Here is a 27929-nt window from a genome sequence, read left to right on the forward strand (position 1 = left end):
GAGCTTAAGTGCATCTCATTCTTCTCTGAATTAAATGAAGAAGTTTCCTACAGAATATTCGAATTTCTTAAAGGAAATTCTAACTGAAGCTGACCTTTGTGGACATGGATTAGATCCTGAAAGGTAATCAAGGAAACTGAATGGATTCCGTTCATGGGAACTACTGATAGGGCCATAAGTTCACTTAAAAATGTTAATGGATTTTTGAATCCTAACCAGGAATTATCAGAAACCAAAGAACTTGGAAATGTCAATGAGGCCCTTGGTTTTACGTCTGTAGACTAAGTGTAAAGGTGCTAAATTAACTTATCTTTCTCTTAACAAATTTGACGAAATATCTTGAATTTTTTTGTAATAGTATATATATTTTTTTTTGGAAATAAAAGTTCCGCTAAAAATTTCAATACAAAGCTTAAATAGGAAATATTATTACTTTTATATAACACCTCCAACAGAGAGGGCAATATAAGAATGAAAATACTGACCCCTTTATATAACTCTACTTGTGCAATTATTAATTTTTTTTTAACAATCCATCAGCCAGATAATGAAAAATTAATTTACTTTGTCCTTTTTTTCAATTTAAAGTCACCAAGGAGCTTAATCCTCTCATCAAAAAACTAAGCTAGTTTTGAGCCAAATGGCATTCAATTAAAAATTAATACTGTTATTGTTTTACTTGTTTACTAAAACATAAATGTAAACAAGCAAAGGAAGTATATAAGAACAATGTGAAGAAATAGAGGAGTATCAGAAAAAAACTTTACAGTTTTATTGAAAAAATAAAAGAGATGACTTATAATAATAGAAAAAGTAACTCGGGATTACTAAAAGATTCAAACCGGAAGCTAATCTTTGATATATCAGAAACTAAGACAATTAATAGAATATCATTGTATATCATTGAAATCTATACTTTATTTCAAACAGGTAGAGAGTAATAAAATGTATATTTCCGAGAGCTTTTAAGATGTTTAAAAGTGCACTCCGTAAAAAGAATTATGCAAACCATGGAAGTGGCATACATTATTGGAGACAACAGAAAAACAACTGAAACAAACAACAGAAATAAGAACTAAAATAGAAATAGCAAGAAATGTGTTTGTAAAACTGAAAACAGAAACAGAGGATTGTTTTAGAGATCTCACAATAAAATAGTTTTTATATAAAAAAAAATAAAAAAAAGTGAATAATAGTGATAGAAAAACAAATCAGGATTGAGTTACCAGACAGTTTTACTACTAATCAAAACTTTTTATTTTTATCTCGACACGTGTTTTGGTAACGATGTCGGAGAAGATTAAAACTGAAAAACCAGGATTACTTAAAAACCCAAAAGTGAAGCTAATCTTGAACACTTCATAAACTAAGAAAACAAACAAAATATATCATTGAAAACAGAATTTAAAACGGCTCTAATAAACAGCAAAAATGGGAAAAAAATCCTAGTTGTTTGTCACTAAAATGCGCGAATGACGAGGCCTTGAATATAGTACTAAAATTATTTAATTGTACAACCCAGGACTCCCAGGAGGAATATTGGAACAATGGTTACTTACTACACATATTTCATTATTACACTTTACCATTATACTAAAATATTTTAATTCATACGTGTCTTGTCTTGTGTAAAGAATGTTTTTTCCGTCTATGTTAATATTTATTTTTATGACTAAGTTCCGAATTTTAAAATCACTCTGAGGAAGCAAGTATATTTTGCTAAACGTCGGCTATTTAAGTTAAACTATACTTTTATTTCACTGATCCCAAAACCCAAAATCTTGCCAGACAGCTGACAAAATTTGGATCGTTTAAAGATAGAGATTACATATTCACGTTCTGCGCTATCCCAAAAATCCTATACTCTATTTCAAATGAATAGAGAGTAATAAAATGTAAATGCGCGAATGACGATACCTTGAATATAGTACTGGAATTATTTAATTATACAAACTAGGAGGAATACCGGGACAATGGTTACTTACTACACATTTTTCATTATTATACTTTACCATTATACTAAAATATTTTAATTCGTACGTGTCTTGTCTTGCGTAAAGAAATATCCATGTTTTCCCCGTTATACCTAAGTGTTTTTTTCCATGTACGTTAATATTTATTTTTATGACTAAGTTCAGAATTTTAAAAACACCCCGAGGAGCCAAATATATTTTGCGAAACGTCGGCTATTTTAAGTTAAACTATACTTTTATTTCACTGATCCCGAAACTCAAAACCCTACCAGACAACTAAAAAAATTTGGATCGTTAAAAGATAAAGGTTTAATAACTATTACGTTCTACACTATCCCAAAAATCCTATACTCTATTTTAAAAACGTAGAGAGTAATAAAACGTAAATTTCCGAGAATTTTTAAAATGCAAGTTCCGAGGGCAAATCTGGTTGATACGACCTGCACTTTGTAAAAAGAATTAATTTCGTAATGCAAATCGTGTACCCCGTTGGCATACTTAATAAGGTTTTACTACTCTCTACCGATTTAAAATAGACTATGGAGATTGTTGTGAACACAGAACAATATCTTTAATAAGTCACACACTCAAGGTATTTTTGAAAATAATATTTGTATGCATTAATAAAAAACTAGAAGAATGAAGAGATCATAGTGAATTTGGTTTAGAAACAAACTACGTACAAGAGAGGCATTGTTTGTATTAAATGAGTTAGCACGGAGGTGGCTAGACATGAATATGGCTATGCATGTATGTAAGGTTGATTTCGAAAAAGCCTTTGATATGGTAAGGAATAAAAAAAAACCTAGAAAAAATACATAAGACCAAGAGTGAGACAGGGATGTCTTATGTCACCCCTGCTCTTCAATGTATATAAGAATTTAATTTTTGAAGAGGCACTACTATCTTAGGATAAGGAATAATAATATATGGAAAAATTAAGAATATGAGATTTGCAGATGACACAATGATTATGGCAAGGCCTTCAAAGGCCAGTACATTTTGTAAATAGTATAGATTAAAAATAAACATAAAAAAGTCTAAATCAAACGGCTCTAATAAACAGCAAAAATGGGAAAGAAGATCCCAGTTGTTTGCCATTAAAATATGCGAATGACGATACCTTGAATATAGTTCTAAAATTATTCATTTGTACAAACCAGGAGGAATACCAGGATAATGGTTACTTTTACTTTTTTTACACATATTTTATTTTACACTTTACACTTTATTACACTTATTACTACACTTTACCACATTATTACACTTTCAGATCCAAAATTTGAATCGTTATTATTTATATTATGTTATTCACGTTCTGCGCAATCCCAAAAATTCTATACTCTATTTCAAAAACGTAGAGAGTAATAAAACGTAAATTTCCGAGAATTTTTAACATGTAAGTTCCGAGGGCATATTCGGTTGATACTACCTGCACTTTGTAGAAAGAATTAATTTCGCAATGCAAATCGTGTACCTCGTTGGCATACTTAATAAGGTTTTACTACTCTCTACTGATTTGAAATAGACTATGAAGAATTATTATATGTGAATAGAGAACAATATCTTTAATAACCAACGCACTTATGGTATTTTTGAAAATAATATATGGACGCATTAATAAAAAACTAGAAGAAGGAATAGATGACAGTTAATTTTGGTCAGAAATAAACTAGATACCAGAGAGGCAGTGTTAGCACAGAGGTGTCTAGAGGTCAATATCGCTATGTACCTATATATGTTAGCTTAACTTTGAAAAAGCCTTGGATAAAAAAAGCCCAAGAAGAATAAATAAGATGATGAATGAGACAGGGATGTCTTATGTCACCCATGCTGTTCAATGTTTATAGGGAATTAATTTTTGAAGAAGCACTTCTAGCTGGGGAATATTAATATATGGAAAAGTAATAAATAATGTAAGAATTGCGGATGACACAGTGATTATGCCAGACCTTCAAAGTCTATTAAATAGAAACATTCCTTTTTGAGAAAAAATAAACATATAAAATATGGTAATAACAAAGAAGTTACACATAGATTTACTAGATCGACAAATAGAAAGATTAACAATAGAAATTATAACATCATGCACAAAAACAAAAACAAACATGGAAATACTTTGAGAAATAGGTACAGAATCTGTAATAATTAACAGTATAAAAGCAAGAAAATTATAATATTGGTAGGTGACGTGTCTTTTGTACAGTCAAATGCCATTTGACCAGCACGTATCGCATTGTATCCAAGAAGCGTATTTTAGACTTACATTATTATACAGCAATCCATATATTCAATCGCAAGCATTAAAAATATATAACGGTCTCTCTATGTTCTATCTATGTTTGACTATGGAAATATTGTTTATGGAAGCTGCTTAACACAAATTTAAAAAAATTGTATATAAAGAGTAAAAAACTCTACTGCCACTACTACTCTAGTATTGTGCATTGTGCTTCTTTTTATATAAAGTTTTCGTTTTATGTTTTTTTACAATAAAATTATTTATAGATCGCATGTACAAAATATAAATATTACATTTAAAGGATTGATAATACTTCTACATGGAACATCTATTACTATTATAAAATCTTGGAATAGATTTAAATAAAAAATATGCCTGTAATAAAACTTTTATTTAGATATGCCCCCTTCTATTTTCCATCTTAAAATTAGTCTGTTCTTTATGCTATTTTATTAAATTTTACAACTATATGTTCAATTATATTTATCATATATATTTATTTATTTTTTGTGAGATTTTTTCCTTGAATTAAGATACACTATTAATATCTAAGGGTAAGTAGAGCAGGGTAGATAAACCTATTTGCAAAGATAATTTCCATTTGGAGTTCACTTCTTTTCGCAATAGTACAATTATGTTTAGGATACTATAATAATAAGTATATATGAAAATTAAGCCTTTTTTATTATTATCTAGGATACTGGTATGAGAATGATGGACAGTGGTATGAGATGTGTAGACTAATTATTATGCATAGAAGATGAAGGGAAGAAGAAAAATACTGATATTATTTTGCATATATTTTTTTTGTGCTAAAATAAGCGTTATTTTATGCCATCGAAGCTTAAAAGATCCTAACGCGAAAAATACACTCCAAAGGGAAACGAGTAACAGAATGCCTACTCCCGATAGCTCGTTAGTGTATTAGGTCAAATGTCAAAGGTTTTCGGTTCCCTATAATTATACAACGCGTTGCCACGAACCGTTGGGGTGGAAGAGGGAGAGGGGGTTGAACGTCTCCCCCAGGGCACCAACAACATGACAACGAGACACCCCCGTGTCATAATAAATTTCCTTTTCCAATTGTGAAATGTTGAGCCCCCAATAATAATAAATTTTTCTTATGTTCAATTTTGGACCCTTATTAGTCGGATATATGGACACCCTTGGATGTAAAATATCATATAAATTTAAAAAAAACAATATATATATGTATATATATGGGTTAAATGAAATCGTGAAAAATGTGTGTCTTTGTGTGTGTGTGTAGGTTTTCGTGACTTTAACCATTAGGCCATAAGCTCCGCCCACTAGGCAAGTCGAGCTTCACGGGCTATTTGCTTTGTTTCTTTTTTTTTGTCGTTGCTCTCTTAGTATACGAGTGGAAACCATTTTATGTTATTTTTGTAAATAAATATTTTGAAGATTCATAAATTGCTAAAAGAGGTACAAAGGTGGGCATTTCATCCTTGCATCCATATCTATGCCAAAAAAACGGATTTTCCAGGAAGCAATTAATTATTACTATTATTATTATAATTATTATTGTTAGTAAATAAAACGATGATATCAATATCAATTATAAATCAATTTTAAATCACAGAAACCCCTAGTTATAACCAATAGGTCATAAAAAACTTAAGCATAGCAAATAAAAAGCTTACACATAGTAGCTAACCAATCTCACTTATTAATATTATTAAAAGTATACAGATCTGTATTGCAAATAAGATGATAATTAGCGGAAATTTAATAAACGATTTTTTAATTTAGTTTTTCGTTTTTTTCCAAGGTTAAAGACTTTTTTTATAAAAATCGAAGATGCTAAGGTAAATGAGGCAATTGAGATGATTTGCAGTGGTTTAATTTTCCAGACTATTAAAATAATTTGTCCATAGGCAATAATTTAAAAAGATATTAATATTGATTGAGGACTTACTAAAATGTTTTAGGAGAACTTTCAAGTCGTCTTTTACTTTTCCAGATTTTGTGGCATCAAGGTTTAATTTTGGTTTATTTTCAGAAGTGATTTGAATCATTTCTTCCGGATTGTTGGAGTACATGTTTATTTCGTCCAAATCTTTAAATTGAACATTTTCAGGCAGTAAAATTAGGTTTTGACTTTTCCAGATTGCTGAATTTTTTCTTCAGAAAGTCGCGTTGGTTCGAAATCATTTAATATTTATCCTAGATTTTTGGAATACATAGGTATTTCTTTCAAATCATTGAAATTAAAAAAAAAATCCAGGCAGTAATTTAAACATTAAGTAATTTAAAATTGTATTTGACTTTTCTAAATTTAGTTCTTGCAGATCATAAAATTAGCATTTTTTCCAGAGAGTCGAGGTGATTTATTGTTTTCTCCAGATTGTTAGTGTACATGTTTATATCTTCCAGACCATTGGATTAATTTTTCTACGCAGTAAAATTTAGAATTTTTTTCAGGAAACTCCAGATTGCTGACATAAATGGCATAAATGCGTTCTTCCAGGGAGCTAAAATACCTTTTTATAGTGTTTACATAAAAGTTGTGTTGTTGCTTTGTCTGACAATTATGAGTCTCATCATTTCTTGATAGGAAATCCTGCAAATATGCAGGTAGAAGTCCACGCTCTATGTTATAAATAAATAAAGGAAGTTAATATTCAAAACTTTGTTCTATATCGAGCCAATTTAAAGATTGTAAATATGGGGCCATTAAAAATTAATTTCTATATTAATAAAAATAGATTATACATTTAACCAAACAAAAAGCCACTTCCAATGACAGATTCAAAATAAATTTTAAGCTTAACTGACTATTTAATATAAATCGAAGGTACTTTATTTGGTCAACAAATTTAATATTTTCATTAAAAGTTGTATTTATCTATTTTTTATTTTCTACTTACTAAACATAAATCGTTGTAAGGACCTCATGTGAGCAAAAAAAGGTGACAGCATCATCGGCAAATTGATGTATTTGGCAAAATGTTATTTCATTGATATATAAGGCAAACAACAGTGATCCAAGGATACTTCCCTATGGAATCCTATTAACAGTAAAAAAATTATAATTTTACATATGACTCTTTGATTTCTCTAAGAAAAGTAAGATTCAAAAAAGGTAAAGACTATTTTATCGAAGGCTCGTTTTAAGTCCAAGAATACACCTCCCATTGTCCCGCCATAATCTCTCATATACTTCCGATATGCTAAAGCAATTGTATAATAGACTCACATGACTGATGTTTCATCCAGATTGCTTTTTATTGATTTTATATAATTTTCGGTTTAGAATCCCACTAACTGTTCATAAATAACTAATTTAGCTTGAAAAATTAATTTTCAATTGCTGGAAGAATATTTATAGGGCGATAATGTTCCGTGTTTTTGGAATACGTTTAATAATATTTAAATACAATTGAATTTAAAACGATTTATTGTGCATAACTTAAATGGATGTGACTCGCATTTACTTATCGGGCATAATTACTCGACTCTTGATATAAGGATTTATTTTTTTCAAATAAATTGTTAGGTTACAGGGCTCTAAATATGATTTTTGGATTAATTATGCTTCATATGCTTAAATGATTTTGTTAATTTTTTAGGTTTATGACGATACTGACGGTATTAGTTTTGTCGATTTACGATTGTAGATTTTATTAGTTGAAACTACATCCAGAATATTATTTTCAGAGGAAAATTCTCTGTGAAAATAATATAATTCCTTTTAAAAATCTTGCCTAAAAAAAAGCACCTTAACAGAAAATCTAAGACAGATTATTAAAAAATGTGTCTGAAGGTTGCTCTATTCAAATAGTTAGACAATTATTTTAGTTTTTTTTTTGAAAATTTACAGGAAAATTAGTTTTTTATTTATTTTTTTTTTGTAAAAATTATATTTCTCTAAAACTGCGTCAAAAAAAGCTCATAACTCAAAAATCAAAAAAGCTAAATGCTTGAAAATTCGTAAGTAGATTGTCGAATTAAAATCATTAAATACGTATTTCTTTAGGTTTTCGGGCATTTTACCAACTTTCAGATTTAAGTTTTTAAGATTCAGTAAACTGTATAATAATGTGAAATATAGATGAAAGAAAAACGGAATCTAGTCCAGCAGAACTTACTTTATTAACTTATTAAAATACTAATTCTCTTAAGTCTGCTTAAATGAATAAAAAAAAAGAAATCCATGGTACTTGTGCCATTTATGTCAGTGTTAATGTCACAATATTGATCAAGGGTTGACTGAATTATTGTTAAGAGTCTATTGAGTTAAATACATAATTGTATATCCTGAATGCTATCCAAATTAAAGGCCATTTTAATTAATATTTGAACCTTTAATTTAAAGTTATTCGTTATAACTTAATCTATAATTGACTTAGTACCAAGGCGTGTACTGTTTAAGATGAATGAGCGTCATACCATGTTGTATAATTATACTATGTAAGTTTTTAGTATTATAAGAAAAATAGTAGTAAAGAGTATCTCTTTATTTGGACTTTTATTTATTAGTCTTCTCTTTTCATTCAAAGCAACCCGATGGGACCATATTAGGTCTCCTTTCTTCACTTTTATAAAATTGAATTATTTGGTCCTAATCTTTTTATTTAACTAAGTAATGAAATAAGTAATTCTCTGAATAGAAGAGGTGACTATTAGAAATCCAAGAGTCGTACGACTTTCCTAGTGGTACCAAAAAATTTTAATTATTTCAAATAATCCAGAAACGTTAGAAAAACATTTCAGAGTTAATAGCTTTTCCGAAAAAAAAAGTTTGCAATTTTCAAGGAGCACCCCTTTGAAACCTGTCTAATTTTGAAGGGCCATATCTTCAAGAATATTAATTGTACGACTTTTCAAGTGGCACTAAATGATTTAAGTGGTCTCAAATAATGTAAAAAGGTTAGAAAAAATATTTCAATTTTTTTATAAAAAGATTTTAAATATTGCAATTTTTAAGCAGCAACTTACCTCCCCCCCCATGAATGTAGAAAAAAATTCTCTAACTTTCAGAGGCCTATATCGAAAAAACTCAATCCTACGACTTTCCCAGTAATACCAAATGAGATAAATGGCTCCAAATATTCTAGCAACATTGAAAAAAACATTTGAAAATCAATAGTTTTATCGGGAAACATTGTTAAAGTTTGCAATTTTCGAGCAGCAGCTCCTATGAATCTTTTCTTCCTCAATCTTGAAGTGCTATATTTCGAAAAATATCTATGATACTATTTTTCTAGTGGTACCGAATCATCTAAATGGTCCCAGATATTCTAGAAATGTCTGAAAAAATATTTGAAAATTACCAGTTTTCCCAGAAAGAAATTCCAAAGTTCACAATTTTTTAACAACATCCTACCTTCCTATGAATGTGAATAAAACCTTCTCAACTTTGAAGCGCTATATCTAAAAAAATAACAATGGTACGACTTTCTCAGTAGTACCAAACGATTTAAATGGTCCCAAGTTTTCTGAAAACGTTGCAAAAAATATTTGAGAATTATCAGTTTTTCCAGGAAAAAATTCCAAAGCTCACAATTTTTTAACAACATCTTACCTTCCTATGAATGTGAATAAAACCTTCTTAATTTTGAAACGCTATATTAAATGATTTAAATGGTCTTAAATATTCTAGAAACGTTGCAAATAACATTTGAGAATTAATAGCTTCCCAGGAAAAAAATCCTAAATTTTTGCATCTTATTTAGATTCTCCCTATGAATGACGCTCATTTAGATGTTCACAATTTATATTAAATATTCCTAATACAATAATGTCCGTTGCAAAATCACATTGATTAAGCCACTGACTGAAAAAAATATAAAATATACTATGTCTACTGTTTGTGAATGATACAATAATAGTAAGTCAAAATTGCTTTTACTAAAGCTTATGTGTAATTTGAAAGAAGTCGTCCATATTTTCAAAGAAACCTTGATATAACGATATCAAAAGAGAACAACACATCATGGTCTCAAAAAATGTTATTAAATAATTATACTTGGTTTACAACTGGGTCATATTTTACACACTGAACGGTAAAATATAATTTTAAAAATTTGACACCAAATTTATAAAAAACAATAACAGAATTTAAATACAAAAAATAATAGAAAAAAAGAAGTATTGGGATTCGAACCTAAAACCTCACAGTAGAAGTGTTAAGGTTCACTGCGTTGACCGTTAAGTTGTTCGTGTTAGTTGGTAGTGTTTTAACCTTTTTAAGGTATACTTATTCGTTTACCTTTGAGGTCTTTATTGTAATTAATTAGTTTTGTTTCTATTATTTTTTAGGTCTTTTTAGTATGGATAAACCAAATATTGTAATATCTGAAATTAGAAACAACTCTAAATCATATAGTGCACTAGTTATATGGGTTTCAGTTAAGCATATTATAAAAAGATTTAAGTTGCTGATATAATATTTGATATTTGATATTATTGGAGTTATTGAGTACATTTTCTACAGACCTATTTTAATAATTCTTTACTCCTCTTTAAATCGTGAGCTTCCTCACTAAAACAACAATAAACGGTACATCTATATCTAATCAATAACAAAAAAAAAACTGGAGAGGTGCAATGAAGCGATACGGGCTCTCGAAATTTCCTCCTTTTATTTTATTTTATAGTAGGCACGTATTCCATATTCATGTGTGTTTATCTCTGGGCGGTGGAGGTACTACTTCTCCACTCGCTGGTTTCAGCTCGGGAAGGCCGTAAAAATATTACGTATAGCAGCCACTGTCGGATAAAACGATTCATGTGTGTACCTCGTCGCTCTTATCTTATTGAATATCATGAATATAAATCATTTCCAGTAAAAAAATTTAACATTTTTCGGTATTTAATTATAGGCTATGAATGTTGGGATAATTTATAGATTTTCCATGAGGGCTCTTTTAAGGGAACCCACGCATGCAAATCGTCGTTATATATTTTCAGGTTGTTTTTTTTTTTGTGGAGCTAAAGCTGCCTGTATATGGTAATTTTCATACGATAAACTCGGTTGCTTTTTTTTTAATGCGCTAGGCTCATTTTCCACTTTATTCCAGGCATTTGAAGTTGTTCTAGTTTTTTTTTGAAGCCTTTTCTCTCTTTTAGACTTTTGAGCTTATTTAGTACTTTACTATCAGGTATCAAGAAACAATTTTAATGTTTTCAAGCTTAAGCACTTAGTTGCTAATGTATTCAAATATTTGAAATGTTTTTTTTTTATATATTTAAGGTATTTGAATGCTATATGCTAGTTTTTTTTTAGTTTAGACTATTTTTTTTTACTTTATTTTAGGCATTTGAAACCATTTCTCTCTTTCACACTTTTGAGCTTATTTAGTATCTTAGTGCATGAATTTAAGAAACAATTTTATTGTTTTTCAGGCATTTCTTTAATTTTTTTATTTATAGTGATGCCTTCAAGGCATCAAAAATTACGATTTATTTCGTTCAGATATTTAATGCAGTTTGTTTTAAAATTAAATTTATGTTTTATTCCAGGCATTTAAAGCCATTTTTTAAGATAATTTACGTGTCAAATACAGTCAGATACTCTACCTTTTTGGAATCAAAAAAATAATTTAAGCAATTGAAATTCCCAAGCTTTCATCTGCCATCATTTAAACTGTCTGAAATTAAGTAAAAATAACTCCAGTTATTTTAAAACTACTTCAACTGCCTGGTAGTATCATAAAACGACTCTAATCGGTTTAAAATTGCTTCAATTGCCTAGAAAACGCTTTACAATTTTTTAAAGCAATTTGTCGCAATCAATTCCCTGTAAGAAACTAATACTTTTTACTGCCTAGAATTAACAAAAAATTACTCTTAATACTTCGTAACTAATTTAAATGTCGGGAGAAAAAAACTTTACTTTTTTGGAATAAAACAAATATTTGAAGCAGTTGAAATATGTCCCAATCAACCCCATTGAAAGACTTAATGTTTTCAATTGCCTGGAAGTAATACAATTAATTTAAAACTACCTAGTAGGAGCAAAAAATTACTCTGATCAATTTAAAGTTTATTTAAATGCCTTGAAAAGGTGACCTAATAACGTTGGAATTAAACGAATATTCCAAACAGTTAAAATTTGTATAAAGCATTTTCCCAGAACGAATTGATGTTTTCAACAGCCTGGAATTAACAGAAAATGACTCCAAGTACTTTTGAACTACTTCAACTTTTGGGAAACCTCGATTGCCTGGAAATAGTAAAAAATAACTCTAATCAGTTTAAAATTGCTTCAAATGCCTGGAAAAATAATTTAACGTTCTTGGAATTGAACAAATATTTCAAAGAGTTAAAATTTATCCCAATAAATTCCCTGGGCTAAGTTAATGCCTTGAATTGCCTGAAAATAAAAGAAAATTACTACAAATGCTTCAGAACTACTTCATTTGTCTAAAAGTAGAAAATTAGTTCAATCAATTTCAAATTGCTTCAAATGTTTGGACAAAATTGCTTTAGTTTTTTGGAATAAAAAAAATATTTTAACTGGTTGAAATATGTCCCAATCAGCTCCTTGTAAGAAATAAATGGTTTCAACTGTCTAGAAATAATAAAAATTACTACAATTACATTAGAGCTACTTCAACTGGTTAGAAGTAGTAGAAAATAACTTCAAATAATTCAGAACTACTTCAACTATTTAGAAACCGCAGGAACTAACTTCAATCAGTTTAAAATTGCTCAAAATGTCTGGAAAAGTTGACTGCACAATGTTGAAATTAAATAAATATTGTAAATAGTTGAAATTTTTTTGAAGCAACTCTTTAGAAATAATTGATGTCTTCAACTGTCTTGAATTAATGGAAAATTACTCCAAATACTTCAAAGCTACTTCAACTATCTGAAATTAGTAAAAAGTAGCTCCAGTTAGTTTAAAATTGCTCAAAATGCCTGGAAAAGTTAACTATTCAATGTTGAAATTAAACAATTATTTTAAATAGTTGAAATTTTTCTAAAGAAACTCTCTAGAAAAAATTGATATTTTCAACTACCTGGAATGAATGGAAAATAACTCTTAATAAAAAAAGACTCCAAATACTTCAGAGCTACTTCCACTATCTGGAAATAATAAAAAGTAGCTCCAGTCGGTTTAAAATTACTCAAAATGCCTGGAAAAGTTGACTATTCAATGTTGAAATTAAACAATTATTTTAAATAGCTTACATTTTTCTGAAGCAACTTTATAAAAAAAAAAATATTTTTTCAACTGCCTGGAATTCATGAAAAATTAATTCAAATATTTTAGAACTACTTCCCCTTTCTATTTATAGCAGAAAATGTTTTTGTTCTTGGAATTAAACGGATATTTGAAGCAGTTGAAATTTATCCCAAAAAACGCGTTAGAAATCAATTATTTCAACTGCCTGGAATTAACAGAAAATGACTTCAAAAGTACTTCGATTGTCTGGAACAAAATTGCCTAAAAAAGGCTTTACAAAGTTGAAATTAAACAAATATTACAAGCAGTTGAAATTTGTTCCAGTTAAGTCCCTGGAAGAAATTAGTGCTTTCAACTGCCTGGAATTAACAGAAAATTACTCCAATTACTTCAAGTGCCTAGAAGTAGCAAAAGATGACTCTATTTAGCTTAAATTGCTTCAAATGCATGGAAAAGAAGGATATATGTCGATGGACAATGTAGAAATTGGACAAATATTGCAAGCGATTTAAAATTGTCTTAATCCACTCCCTGGAAAAAAATTAATGCCTTTAAATGCCTGGAATTAAAAAAAAGTTATTCCACTTAGTTAACTTTAAATTACTTTGGAGGCCTGTAAATAATTACGATGTTAAAATTAAACAAATATTCCAAATTTTTCTAGGAAGCAACTACACTCGATAATTCTGTAGTTGGAGCTTGGACTAAATTGAACCTTAAACATCATTTACAAAGTAGCCTTCTTGTAATATCATGCTTTTGGTTTCATAGGAATACTTTTGCTAGTTCTTCAGATTTATTCCAATAAATTCCCTCAAAAAAATGAATGCCTTTAACTGTTTGGAATTAACATGAAATGACTTCAATGAGTTCAAAATTACTTCATTTATCTGCAAAAGAAGGTTTAACTTCTTGGAATTTAAAAAATATTTCAAGCACTTGTAATTTATTCCAAACAACTTCCTCGAAAAATTTGATGCTTTGAGCTGCCTGGAATTAACACAAAATGACTACAATTACTTTAAAACCACTGCACGCAAACATGAAGAAATGACTCCAAGCAGTTTTAAATTGCCATAGATGCATGGAATCGGAGGCTTTACATTATTGGAATTAAACAAATATTTTAAGCAGTTGAAATTTATCCCAAGCAACTATCTGGAAAAAATTAATTTGTTCAACTGCCTGGAAGTAGTAAAAAATTAGTTTAATTACTTCAACTGCCTGGAAGTAGCAAAAGATGGCTCTATTTAGCTTAAATTGCTTCAAATGCATGGGAAAGAAAGATTTACAATGTTCAAATTAAAGAAATTACGTAACGTAAAAAAATGCATTTACGTGTATCAATGGCTTAAAATTTAAAACGAATAAGTATAAAAAGTTATTTTTTTACCGAAAAAACATAAAAAATATAGAGTGTACTCTTGAAATTAACTAAATTGACATACATTTTTGGCCAATTGCAATATGCGTATTATACATTCCTATTTGGTATGCACCAAACTGTTTTTTTAGTAAAAAAAGTGTCTCATGTCCAATTAAATTATGCCCAAAAATGCTATTTTATTACACTTCAACTGCCTAATAACAAAACTCCGATTTTTTCATCTTATTTCTAGTGAAATTATACGATTTTTCGAGTAAAGGCCTCCCGTGTAGAGTCTAATTAAGAACCAGCCGATCATATACAAAAGCCGCACCTTCAACCGAACTAGAAACTTTAAATTAGCTCGGGGAAGCATCACAATAAATATACGTAACGAAACTCGAGAGATTACAACAAAAGATTGGTAAAAAATCAGAAATTGAAAACAAAGGCGGTGCCTCATTCATCTTTCTCCGCTACTGTTCGTAAAATCATTAATTCCGATGCCACACTTGAACCAGATTATAATATAATAAGAACGAAGTTCCTTTATTAGTATACCGATGTGCCGGAGTGCGTTTATTACTATTAAACAAAACCGATTTAGTACGGCTGTCAGAAAGGCCGCCCCGCTTACAAAAGATAAAGTAATTTTAAATTTTACACCGGTAATTACATGAGAATCAAACGAGGGGAGCTTTCGTACACGGTGGGTCAATTCTATTTTTTTTTATATATATATAAAGAAAGTAGGAAATTGTTCGTTCTAAGACGTCAGGATTTAATTTGAAATTAGTACTTTCGTAATTGTAAAAGCATAATTCAAGTGGATGCGATGAACGGTTTTTCAATTATTTTACTCTAGGATATTTGAAACGTCCAGAGGATGTCTTAAGGTCATCGGGCAAATTGTCATCTAACAAGGGGAAAAATATAATAACCGTGCTCAGCAAACTATAAATCATTTTTTTTACCTATAAATTGTTATAAAACACGACAATACGTTTCATGTTTTACACAGGATGGTAAAACGACAATACCTTAGTTTTTTTTTTGTTCATCAAGGAGGAAATGATGAAACACGATGGAATTCTCTCTCTATTATACTACCGCGATTCAAGGACCACCTATTATTCACCGATGTTATATAAAACCTTTGAATAAATAATTTATATTTTTATAATATGGTTATATTAAAGATAATTGTTTTCTTTTCGGTTGGATAGTTGGGAAATCCTTTAGTAGAAAAAAAATTATTCAAAAACATGGTTTTAGTGAATCTTCAAGAAATTAAAGGCAGTTGAAGTAATTAGAATAATTGTCTAGTACTTCTAGGCAGTTCAAAGCATCAAGTTCTTCCAGAGAGTTGCTTGGAATACATTTCAACTGCTTGAAATATTTTTTAAATTCATTTGAAGTAATTTTGAACTCTTGGAGTAATTTCTTGTTAATTCCAAACAGTTGTATACATTAATTCCTGGAATAATTTAAAATTTATTCCAAAAAGCTTTTTAAAATGATTCCGAAAACCTGGAATATTTAACTAACTTAACATTTGAAAGGCATAATTTCCAAGGCTTAAAATACACGAAAAATTCATTTAAATCTCTGAAAAACATGGAAAATGACGTTAAAAGGCTTCCAAAATCCTAAAAAGTTGGAATAGAATGAATAATTTAAAAAACAAATATCTGAGAGATGTGTAAGATATTATCTGAAGATGAAGAAAAAATAAAGCTCTTTGTTTTAAGTATTCCTGGAATAATTTTTAATTTATTCAAGGAATTCAATGTCTGTTAAGTAATTTCATATTCCAGGTGTGTCAATTATTGCAAGAATTTCATGTCTTTAGGTTTCAATTGACTCCAAAAACTTGGAATATGTAAAAATTAATCGTATGAACTAAAAATGCATCGAAAAATTGTTCAATATTATTGGAAAGGAAAATGTGAACAGAATTAAATAACTTCAGGCAGTTAATTTAATTGGGAAAAAATTGGCAGCTCATTTATGTTATTATAACACTATTTTTCACGCAGAAATCAAAGATTTTTATGCAGGAGAAGATTGGGTTAAATTCACTTTCAACTATCTGAAGAAACAATTTAATTTTCAGGAACAGTAAGTCAATTTTTAACGACCTAGAATTTTTTCGATATGGAATTTATTTTCTTGAGACTACAACAAATCAGAAGCCTGGAAAATTAAAAAAAAACTGCATAAATTATTTTCTTAGTCCAGGCATTTGTAGCTGTGCATTAATGACTTAAGTGCCTGTACTTGAAAACTTTGCAGTATGTATTAAAAATGCCTGAAATTGTTTTTCCTTACAGGCATTTCATGACCTGGAACTGAAACTTCATTAGCATTTTCCAGGCAGTGAATAATTTCATGCAAATATGTAATTTTTATCAAAAATTCATTATAGATAGTAGCCCAGAGAACAGACTTTTAAATGCCTCAAACAGAGGAGGAATTCCAAGCAGTTAAGGTAAAAAAGACAGATAAGCTTTTTCCAGGCATTTTCTTATTAGACATCACAGTTTTTTTTATATAGGAAATGATTAGATTACATTAGTTTCAACTGCCTGGAAAAATAAATAAATTTTTACAGTGTAAGTTAATTTTAATAAACTCTTCAAAAAAGGTATTCCATTTCTTGCGATTGATATTTAATAGGCATTTTCCAGACAGTTCTAGTAAAAAAAATAGTTTTCTAGGCCTTTCCTACTTAAGAGGTCTAAAAACCGAATTTTGGAAGCTGTAAGAGAAGCCGAATCTAAATAATTTCAGGCAATTAGGTAAATGGTTAAAAATATTTCAGGCAGCAATAGTTTTTTCCAAATTTAATTTTTTATTGGTCTGCTTTCAGCCTGAATGATTAAAGAAAAATGTCACCATTTATTCCAGAATTTGGAATATTTGTAAGCATCAGAGGTTTTTAAATAGTAAATGATTAGCTTACCTAGAAAAATATTGAAATTTCACGCATTTAATTAAATTAAAAAAAAAATTAGGCAGCTATAATTTTGTATTAAATCTCATTTTTTTATTGGTATCTATTTTGATTTTTGGCAAAATTTAAGAAAGAAAAATAGAATTTAATTTTTATAGGGAATATCCGTTTTAACTGCCTGGAAAAATTTGAATATCTCCAGGCACTAAAGGTCAATTTTAGTAAATTGTTTAAAAAATGTATTAGCCAAGAGAGAATTAAACTGCCTGGTTTTCTTTCGTGGCATTTATTTTCTTGAGACTACAAAAGCAAATGCCTGGAAAATAGAAAGAAAAACTTGTTACAAATATTTTTTTTATTCCAGGCATTTGCTATGCTTTTATAAGCCTTAAATAGGTCTGGGCCTGAAAACTTTTTAGATTTAACTTACATTAAAAATGCCTGGAATTTTTCTTACAGGCATTCAATAGTTCATATTTTAAAAAAAGTCAAAATTTCAAAATGGAATTGTAAATATAGTAAATTTTTAAGACGTAGAATGTATAAAAGATTTTTTTTTAAGGCCTGGAAAACTTTAAAAAATAATATTTCATTAAAACAAATAAATGTGGTGGTAAAATAATAAAAAAAGCATTAAATATAAATAAACATAAAAACATACTATAAATCTTTGTACTTTAAAATAAATATCACACATAATCATAGTACGAATAGGAAAAACCCAAAAAATTTAAATTAAAATAAATTTTAAAATGGAATTATTGAAATGAAATATGGTAAATTTTCTAAGACGTAGAGTATATAAAAAATTTATTTGAATTCCTGGAAAATATAGAACAATTATATTTCATTAAAGAAAATGGTAGTGAAAAAAGTATAAAATATAAATACATACTAAAAATTTATGTACTTTAAAATAAATATCATACGTGGTCAAAATATAATTACAGGACATAATCGTAGTACAAATTAGAAAAACCCAAGAAATATAGATTAAAACAAATGATTATATATTTATAGATATTAGATATCTAAGTTTAATACACCTCTATCATGTTGAGAAAATAAACTAGATAAGCCAAATTTCGAAGTATCGGACTAAATGTTAACATTTTCATCACAGATGTATATCCAACAATTTCTTAAACAATTACATTTGATGGGGTCTTTTTATTATTGGGTCACGTCGACTTCCTTGACGAGCCAATCAAGCAAACGCTTAACACGTTCGTAGGCTTATGCGTCGAAATAGAGCTAAATTGAATTAAAGGAGGCATATAAACTACGTATGTTATCCAAGCACGCCACAGTAGTATATTTTATTGTATACATTATCCGGCCTATAATTATTCCCGAGTTTTATGTTTTAAACCCTGGTAGCAGAAACCGGAGAAAACGACAAAAACCCCCTATTAAAAAATAAAACATCAAACCCGAGACCGTTCCGCATAATTTTTTTTTTAATATTTTTTTTTTATTAATAACCACCTTTACGGATATATATTACGGCCGTATTATTATACTGTCAAAAACTGTTTTGATATGTAGATCTACCTACTGGAAGATGATCCCTCGCGGGCCTCAACTTTGAAAAGCAGCATTTTTAATGCGAAATAAAAGATCGTTTTATCGGGTAATAATCGAATACATCATCGACGGAAGAAGAAGAAAAAAATCCCCTCTTTCGCCTGCCTTCTTCTGACCGCCTCAATAAACTGGAATTTATATAACGCCGGTGTTGTAATTAAAAAATAGCATTGCGAATAGCCATAAATCTTAATATCTTTAATCTTCTATTAATTTTTTTTAATACGGTCCCACTTGATTTCGGAGAAAAGTTAATAATGTTGAGAGCCAAGGCAAGGGAGCTCTCTCTGAACTCTTGAGAGTCTATACACATTTTTTTGGATATAGGGTGATTTATTTATATTATATGAGGCAATTTCTTATAGTTTTTCACAGTTTGTCACATTTAAATTTTACGGTTAATTCCAGAAAATTATATGGCGTACGTTAATCAAACCGTTTTGGAGATACAAGCAATTATTGCCTATTGAAGAGGCCATAGTATCAAGACTGTTTTATGTACAGGAAAACGGGCTTCTTCCTTACATCAACTCTTTAAGACCTATTTGATGATAAAATACTAAATATATATTTTTTTTTCTTGAAAGTAGTAAAATATATGTTATGCTAAGTGTGACCCTCTACTTTCAGATTCTACACAAAATTAGATGGGTCATTTTGATCGTACTGTTCCGGAGATTTAAATAATTGAAAGTCCATGGCTTTGAGAAATTTTTTACAGTTGACATATGAGATTAAAAATATACAGAGAAATTACAAAGAATATACAGAGAAACTTTTTAATAAGCTCAAATGAAAATATTCAGACGTTTTTCCCTATGAATACAAAAAAGTGCGACTTTCAACTGTTTATATCTCTAAAACGAGTTGATTAAAGTACAGAGTCTATCCTTAAAAAACAGCAAATATATTGACGAAAATCAACTCTTAACAAAAATATTACTACTGAAGCCAATTTTATGCCTTGAGTTTACATAATGTTTGATATTTCTTTCTCTTCAAAAGAAATTTGCCAGAGGTATATTTTTTATGTTTTTAATTAAATTAATGCTCTTTTTATTTGTGTGATAATATAAATCCTTTATTTTTTCCACGCTTTCAAGGTCAACTTATGCATTTTTTGGGTTGAATATTCAATATATTCCAGTAACTTGACATCGCTTGTTAAGATTTTCGAATCATTTAATACGCGTTGAGGTATTTGACGTAATTTTTTTGTTTTCCAGAAATTCTATATAAATTTTTCCATGTTTTTCAAACCTCGGAAATTGGCTATTTTGCATGTCAATTCTTCCATTTATTCCAGAATATTATGCAAAGTTTTCTATTTTTCCAGCTTTTTGGAATAAATTTTCAGTTTTATGTTTTCCATACTTTTAAAGTAATTTTTTATGTCTTCCAGTCTTTATGACGTAACAGTTAATTTTATCCTAGATATTCTTGTTAATTTTTCAGGCTTAAAGGAGAACTCTTGGAACAAATAATAACTGCCAGTGGCCTGATGATCCTCAATGACGGAAGGCATCCAACACTGGTCTCCCACAATGGAAGCTCCTACATCGACCTGACAATCACTAGCGAAGACCTCTTTTGCCGCGGCGTCTCCTGGAAGGTGCTAGAGGGTGTTGAGTCTCTCAGCGACCACCGTTTTATCTTCATACAAATCGGCAAAAATTTAGAAATTTTTCTATGCGTTTTTACTTCATAAAATTAATTTTTCATGCCTTTCAAGTATCAAAGTATTAACGTGTTTCAGGCTTTTAAAATCGATTGCACAATATAAACATAAAATTCCTGCGATAATTTTCAATTTATTTCAAGATTTGACATTTCTAAGCTATAAAATCGATTTCAAAAACCAGGAACATGTAAATACCGAAACACTTAAAAGACATCAAATTGAAAGTTATTCTAGGAATTTTCCGTAATTTTTGGACCGTCAGGAATATTTTTTAAAAAATGTGTTTTTCAGTTTTTTGGGATCAGTTTTAAGTTTTACGTTTTCCATTGATTTTGAGATAATTTTTTACGACTTTCAGGCCTCGAATTAGTTTTTCATCTTTCTAATTTTATTCCAGATATTCTCGTTAATTTTGTATATTTTCTAAGCATTCAAAGTAATTTTCTATGTTATTTACGTGTTCCAGGTTTTTGGAATCGATTTTAATCTAAAGACGTCCAATTCCTGCTATAAATTTTAATTTATTTCAGGAAATTGACGTCTTTAAGCTATATAGTTGATTCCAAAAACCTGGAATATATAAATAATTAAATAAATAAAATATTCCAGGAATTTGACCTTTAAGAATATTTAAAAAAAAGGGTTTTCAATTTTTCCTATATTCAGGCATTTGTCTCTTAAGTTTTTCACTCTATTCCAGCTTTCTAGAACTTTGAAATCCATTAAACGTCATTTTCTTATATTTTCCAGGATGAAAAACTAATTTTTCATGCCAGTTCCCCCATTTATTCCAGACATTTCACTTCATATCTCATTTTGTAGGAAAATTAAATTATTTTTAATGTTTTCCCGATTATTGAGATCTATTTCAAATTCAATCGATTGTAACCTAAAAACACCAAATTCCTGTAATAATTTTTAATTTATTTTAGGAATTTGATGTTTTTAAGTTATACACTTGATTCAAAAAAGCTGGAATGTGTAGATTTCTCTGTATTTACAAAATAAACAATTAACCATATTTTCCAAGTTTTTAAAGTCTTTTTTTAGGGATTTTAAGTTCATGCATTTCATATTTAACGCATTTCAAATATTAAGGTATTTATATATTTATATATGGAATTTTCCATAATTTTTTGACCGTCAGGAAGAGTAAAAAAAATGTGTTTTTAAGTTTTTGAGATCACTTTTAAGTTTCGCGTTTTCTAATGATTTTGAAATAACTTTTACGACTTTTAGGCCTCGAAATTAGTTTTTCATCTTTCTAACTTTATTCCAGATATCCAGGTTTTTGGAATCGATTTTAATCTAAAGACGTCGAATTCCTGCAATATTTTTAAATTTATTTCAGGAAATTGACGTCTTTAAGCTATATATTTGATACCAAAAACCTGGAAGATGTAAATAATTAATAGAAAAAATATTCCAGGAATGAGACCTTTAACAATATTTTAAAAAAAAGGGTTTTCAATTTTTTCCATATTCAGGCATTTGTCTCTTAAGTTTTTCACTCTATTTCAGCTTTCTAGGATTCTGAAATCCATTTGACGTCATTTTCCTATATTTTCCAGGACGAAAAATTAATTTTTCATGCCAGTTCTCCCATTTATTTCAGATATTTGACTTCATATCTCATTTTGTAGAAATATGAAATAATTTTTAACGTTTTCCCGATTATTGAGATCCATTGCAAATTCTATCGATTGTAACCTAAAAACACCAAATTCCTGTAATAATTTTTAATTTATTTTACGAACTTGACGTTTTTAAGTAATACACTTGATTCCAAAAACCTGGAATATGTAGATTTCTCTGCATTTATTAAATAAACAATTAATCATATTTTCCAGGTTTTCAAAGTATTTTTTTAGGGATTTTAAGTTCATGCATTGAAATGTGTCACGCCTTTCAAATGTTAAGGTATTCATATATTCCAGGTTTTTGCAACTGATTAATTTAATAAAACACGTAAAACTGCTAAAAAAGACCTCAAATATTTGAAATAAATTGAAAATTTTTTAAAGAATTTGATATTAATTTTTTATCCTTTTTTCCGCTTTTTCCATATTTAGGCATTGAAAGTAATTTCTCACAACTTTCATGTATTTGTCGTTACAACTTTCTAGGATTATGGCATCCTTTTGACGTCATATTTCTAAACTTTCCATAAAAATTGGTCATATTTCAGATAATTTTTTTTCATTTATTATAGGAACAAGACGCTCAATTACAATGACAAACCGTTATTTCCTTAGTGACCAAAAGTGCCATAAACATCCCATTAAGTGAATAAATATAATATCATGTTAATTTTTTAAATAAATAATTATTCTCATTATCCAGGCTTTCAATGTAATTTCCTATGCATTTTTAGTTCATGCATTTCATTTTTCATGTCTTTTAAATGTTAAGATATTTATATATTCCAGGATTTCGAATCGATTGTAACTTAAAGACATCAAATTTCTGCACTTATATTTAATTTGTTTCAGGCATTGGAAATAATTTCTCACACCTTTCAGGCATTTGCTTCCTAAGTGTTTTATTTTTTTCCAGCCTTCTAGGATTTTGAAATTCCTTTCACGTGAGTTTCCCATGCCTTCCAGGATTTTCAGAATTAATTTTTTCTATATTTTAGGCCTTGAAAATTGGTATTTTTTCACGTCAATTCTCTTACTTATTCCAAGCATTTGACGTCATATTTCCTCTTGCAAAAGTAATAAATAATTTTTCGTGTTTTCCACGCTTTGAAGGTAATTTTTTATGTCTTCCAGGCCTTGGAATTAGTTTTTTATCTTTGACAAGCATATGAGGTAAAATTTAATTTTATTCCAGACATTCTTGTTAAGTTTTTATGTTTTCCAAGCATTAAAAGTCAATTTCTAAGCCTTATTAATTCATGGATTTAAGTTTTCTTGCCTGTCAAATATTAAGGTATTTACATATCCTAGGTATATGAAATCGATGTAATCCAAAAACAACAAATTGATGCAAGAATTTTTAATTTATTTCAAGAATTTTACTAAGATATACAATCGATTTCAGGATTATATTTAAGTTCATAGTTTTCATTTTTTATGTCTTACAAGTGTTAAGTTATTTACATATTCCGGGTTTTTGAACTCGATTGTAATCAAGACGCCTCTAAGATATACGAGTCGATTCCAAAAACCGGGAATATGTATATATTTGAACACTTAAAAGACGTCAAATTTCTGGAATAAAGTGAAAAATCATTCCAAAAATTTGACGTAATAATAAATTTTTTTTCCATATTCAAGCATTAAATTTGTCTGTTAAGAGTTTCATTCTACTCCAGCCTTCTTGGAACCCTCTTGACGTCATTTTCTCATATTTTCCAGGAATTCACATTAATTCTTCTTCTATTTTAGATCTTAAAAAATATTCCAGACTATTCGCGTCTTCCATAAACTGAACACTGTCCTCAAAGTTTTGAGTTTGAGCATCTTTTCCAGAAATTTAAGGTAATTTTTTGTCTTCCAGGCATTTGACGTTATTTCTGATATCTTTTAGACTTCAAAAATAGTTTTACACGTTTATCAGCCATTCGATCCATTTTATTCCAGACTTTTTTATTACTTATGTTTTCTATGGAAATTAAAAGACATTTTTTATGTTTCCAGGCAGTTGACGTAATTTCTAATAACTTCCAGGCACATTTTAAAAAGGCTTCAAAATGACTTAAAATATAACATAAAAAATCGAATTGATGGCCTGAAAAAATAGTTAATAATAACGTTAACCGCCTGGAAGTAGTAAAAAATTACTTTTTTGTTCAGAACTGCAATTGACTATCATAAGAAAGAAAAATCATTGTAACTGCCTGGAAAATATAAAAGCAGTTGACTTTCTGAACATAGTAGAAAATGACAATATATTTGCCTAAAATAATAGGTACCAAACAATTTTAACTACCTGGACTTGAGCAAAAAAAGACTATTTGCTGCAATCATATTCTGTTTAGGAAAAATGACTGCAAGAAACAAAAAAATGACTTCAATTACTGACTTACTGAACTTACCTGTGTCTGTGTTAAACCTAAACTAGCTGCTAATTCCGCCCTTTCGGGTAGGGCCAGGTACTGTGTCCGCTGAAAGCGTCTGTTCAATTGCTGTAGCTGAAGACTCGAGTAAATTGTGCGCGGTTTTCGCATCTTTTTCCCTTTTCCACCGCCGGAGGGCCGCTCCAAAGACAAACATTTATCTGAAAATAATCAATTTTCAATCACCTTTATCAAAAAAAAAAACCCGAACGCATTTCATTTAACTAGCGACGTTTTTATTTATATTCAAAAAGATGAAAAAAAAACATAAAGTTAATTAGCAAAACTAATTAAACGTTCACATCCTCCCATGCTATTCGATTGCGCGGTAATGTTTAATTCAGTGTTTTTTTTTTTTTTAATAATTATAATGATAATATACTTGTGAATATGTATAAATATTATTATAAAGTGATTTATTATTGTTTGAGGAACAATTAGTAAATAATGCGGCGCGTGGCCTGAAACGATCGACCCTCGGCGAAGAAATAGACGTTAAAAGATAATAAAGGCTGAACCTGTGCTGCTGTTGCTGCTGTGACAAATTTATCAATTATCTCAGAGGTTTAGTCGACTCGATTAGTTAGTTACCGATTCAAGTCGGGTACGATTTTACGCTCGAGAACGATTGAGGATTAAAATTTGCATTTTTTTTAGTGCGCTTTTTATTCTTATAGAATTGCTTTCCAAACCATCAACATCCATATCTTTCGTACAAAAATGTGAATAACTTTAAAATGTATGCATGAATTGGTTTCTGACCTTAGTAATATTTGTAGCGTGATTCTTGTTAATAAAGTGCTTTTTAATATATTTGATTATCTTTAACAATTTTTAAGATATTTGGCTTTTGTGAATTTATAATTTAATATTTATCTTTTTAATTATAGAGATATTTTATGTATTTTTATTCCTATGTTTACAAGCTATATAGCGCATTTTAATAGCGTAACTGATTAACCAAAAATCACTGAATTTCCCTTTGAACTCCTCAACTTATAACCATAATTTCTCTAAAGGGACAAAAATTGGAAGAAACTGTAATAAAATTAACTTGCCCACTTGAAATTATTTTTCTCTGCCAGGCATTTAAAGTTGAGGGCTTATATTGTATGTTGTTTGCAAAAGATTCATGTTATAGAATATTTCAATCTTGTAATAGTTTTTAATCTCATGTAAGCACACATTTCGTCTAGATTAAAAAAAAATAGGCCACTTAAAGTAATGTAATTTGTAATAAAAAAATGAAGTGTACATTACGCTTTGACCCCTGTATTCATAAATTCCTAAAAACTGAAATCCAAAGGATTTAGGTCTGGTTAATGGGGTGGCCAGTGAAAATGTAAATCTTGCTCATGCTTTTTAATAAAAATAAGAATAAAATATTGGAAAGGATTGAGATCTAGCAAAACATAGTCTTATGATTTTACGCTCAAACCGATTCAGGATTAAAATTTACATTTTTTTATTGAACTTTTTATTCTTATAGAATTGCGTTAGAACCATCAAAATCCATATCTTTTGTACAAAAATGTGAATAACTTTAAAAGTTCTGGATAAAATGCTTTGTGACCTTATTAACGTTTGTAGCGTAAATATTGATTAATAAAGTGCTTTTCAATTTATTTGCCTATCTTTAATAGCTTTTCAGATATTTGACTTTTTGTAAACTTATAATTTAATATTTATCTTTTTTATTTTTAAGACGTTTTTATGCATTTTTACTCCTATTTTTACAAGCTTTATGACGCATTTGAATAGCGTAACTGATTAACAAAAAATCACTGAATTCCTCTTTGCACTCTTCAATTTATAAAAAAAATTTCATGCATTTTTTTCAAAGAGGCCAACATACAAAAGTGACGAAAATAAACGAAAACACAAACTGTAATGTGAAGGTTGTGTATCGCTTTTAATGGCCTGATGATGCTCAAGCTAAAGCGAAACACGCGTAGCCTGTGACTATACAATATTGTGAGGCCGTGACTTTGTGTTTTTATTTCTTTCTGTCAATCTTCAATTTATGACCATCATTTCTCTAAAAAGACAAATATTGGAAGGAACTTCAGTAAAATTAACTTATCTTCTTGAAATTCCTGTTCTCTTTCAGGCATTTAAACTCTATTTAAGGGCTTACATTCACTGCTTACATTGCTTGCTTGCAAAAGATTTGTATTATAGAATATTTAAAATTTCTAACACTTTCTATTCTTATGTAAGCACACATTCCGTATAGATTTTTTTAAAAATGAGCCACTAAAAAATAATATAATTTGTAGTAAAGAAATGGAGTGTATGTTACGCTTTGTACTCATAAATCCCCAAAAACAAAAATCCAAAGGAGTTAGGTCTGGTTAATGAGGTGGCCAGTGAAAAGGTGAATTTTGCCGATGCTTTTTAATAATAACAAAATATTGGAAAGGCTTGACATCTAGCAAAGAATAGTCTTATGCAACTTATTGCAAATATTCCCTCCTGCAATTTAAACCAAGATGATTGTTCGATAAGAATCATTACTAATAGTACAAATTCAGATTATATTCATTACAGATCTTATAGATTCTATAGATTAAGAAGATATTTTATAGATCAAGGCGAAATCAAATTCCAAACTATTAAATGCCTGTAAGAAAAATCCCAGGCAGTTTTAATGTGTGCTGAAAAATTTTCAGGTCCAGGTCTATTTAAGGCTTTTAAAAGCATATCAACTGCCTGGAATAAAAAAAATTATTCTTACAATGTTGTAGTCTTAAGAAAATAAATGACACGAAAAAAAAATCCAGGCAGTTTAATTCCCTCTTGGCTGATACATTTTTTAAACAATTTACTAAAATTGACTTTTAGTGCCTGGAAATATTCATTTTTTTCCAGGCAGTTAAACCATAACCTAAATATTTCCTATGA

General features: G+C 29.0%; 1 protein-coding gene across 2 annotated transcripts in view; it reads right to left on the reverse strand.

Annotated features, from left to right (window-relative positions):
- The window catches only part of LOC126736877 (homeotic protein distal-less-like), a 140093-nt gene that overhangs the window by 91491 nt on the left and 20673 nt on the right, over positions 1-27929 (reverse strand). For both annotated transcript variants that reach the window (XM_050441486.1, XM_050441484.1), the window contains exon 2: positions 25005-25186. In XM_050441486.1, the coding sequence (XP_050297443.1) occupies positions 25005-25186 (182 nt within the window). The remainder of the gene's footprint in view (positions 1-25004; positions 25187-27929) is intronic.

This window comes from Anthonomus grandis, chromosome 5 (genome assembly GCF_022605725.1).
Source record: "Anthonomus grandis grandis chromosome 5, icAntGran1.3, whole genome shotgun sequence".
Classification (NCBI taxonomy): Eukaryota; Metazoa; Arthropoda; class Insecta; order Coleoptera; family Curculionidae; genus Anthonomus; species Anthonomus grandis.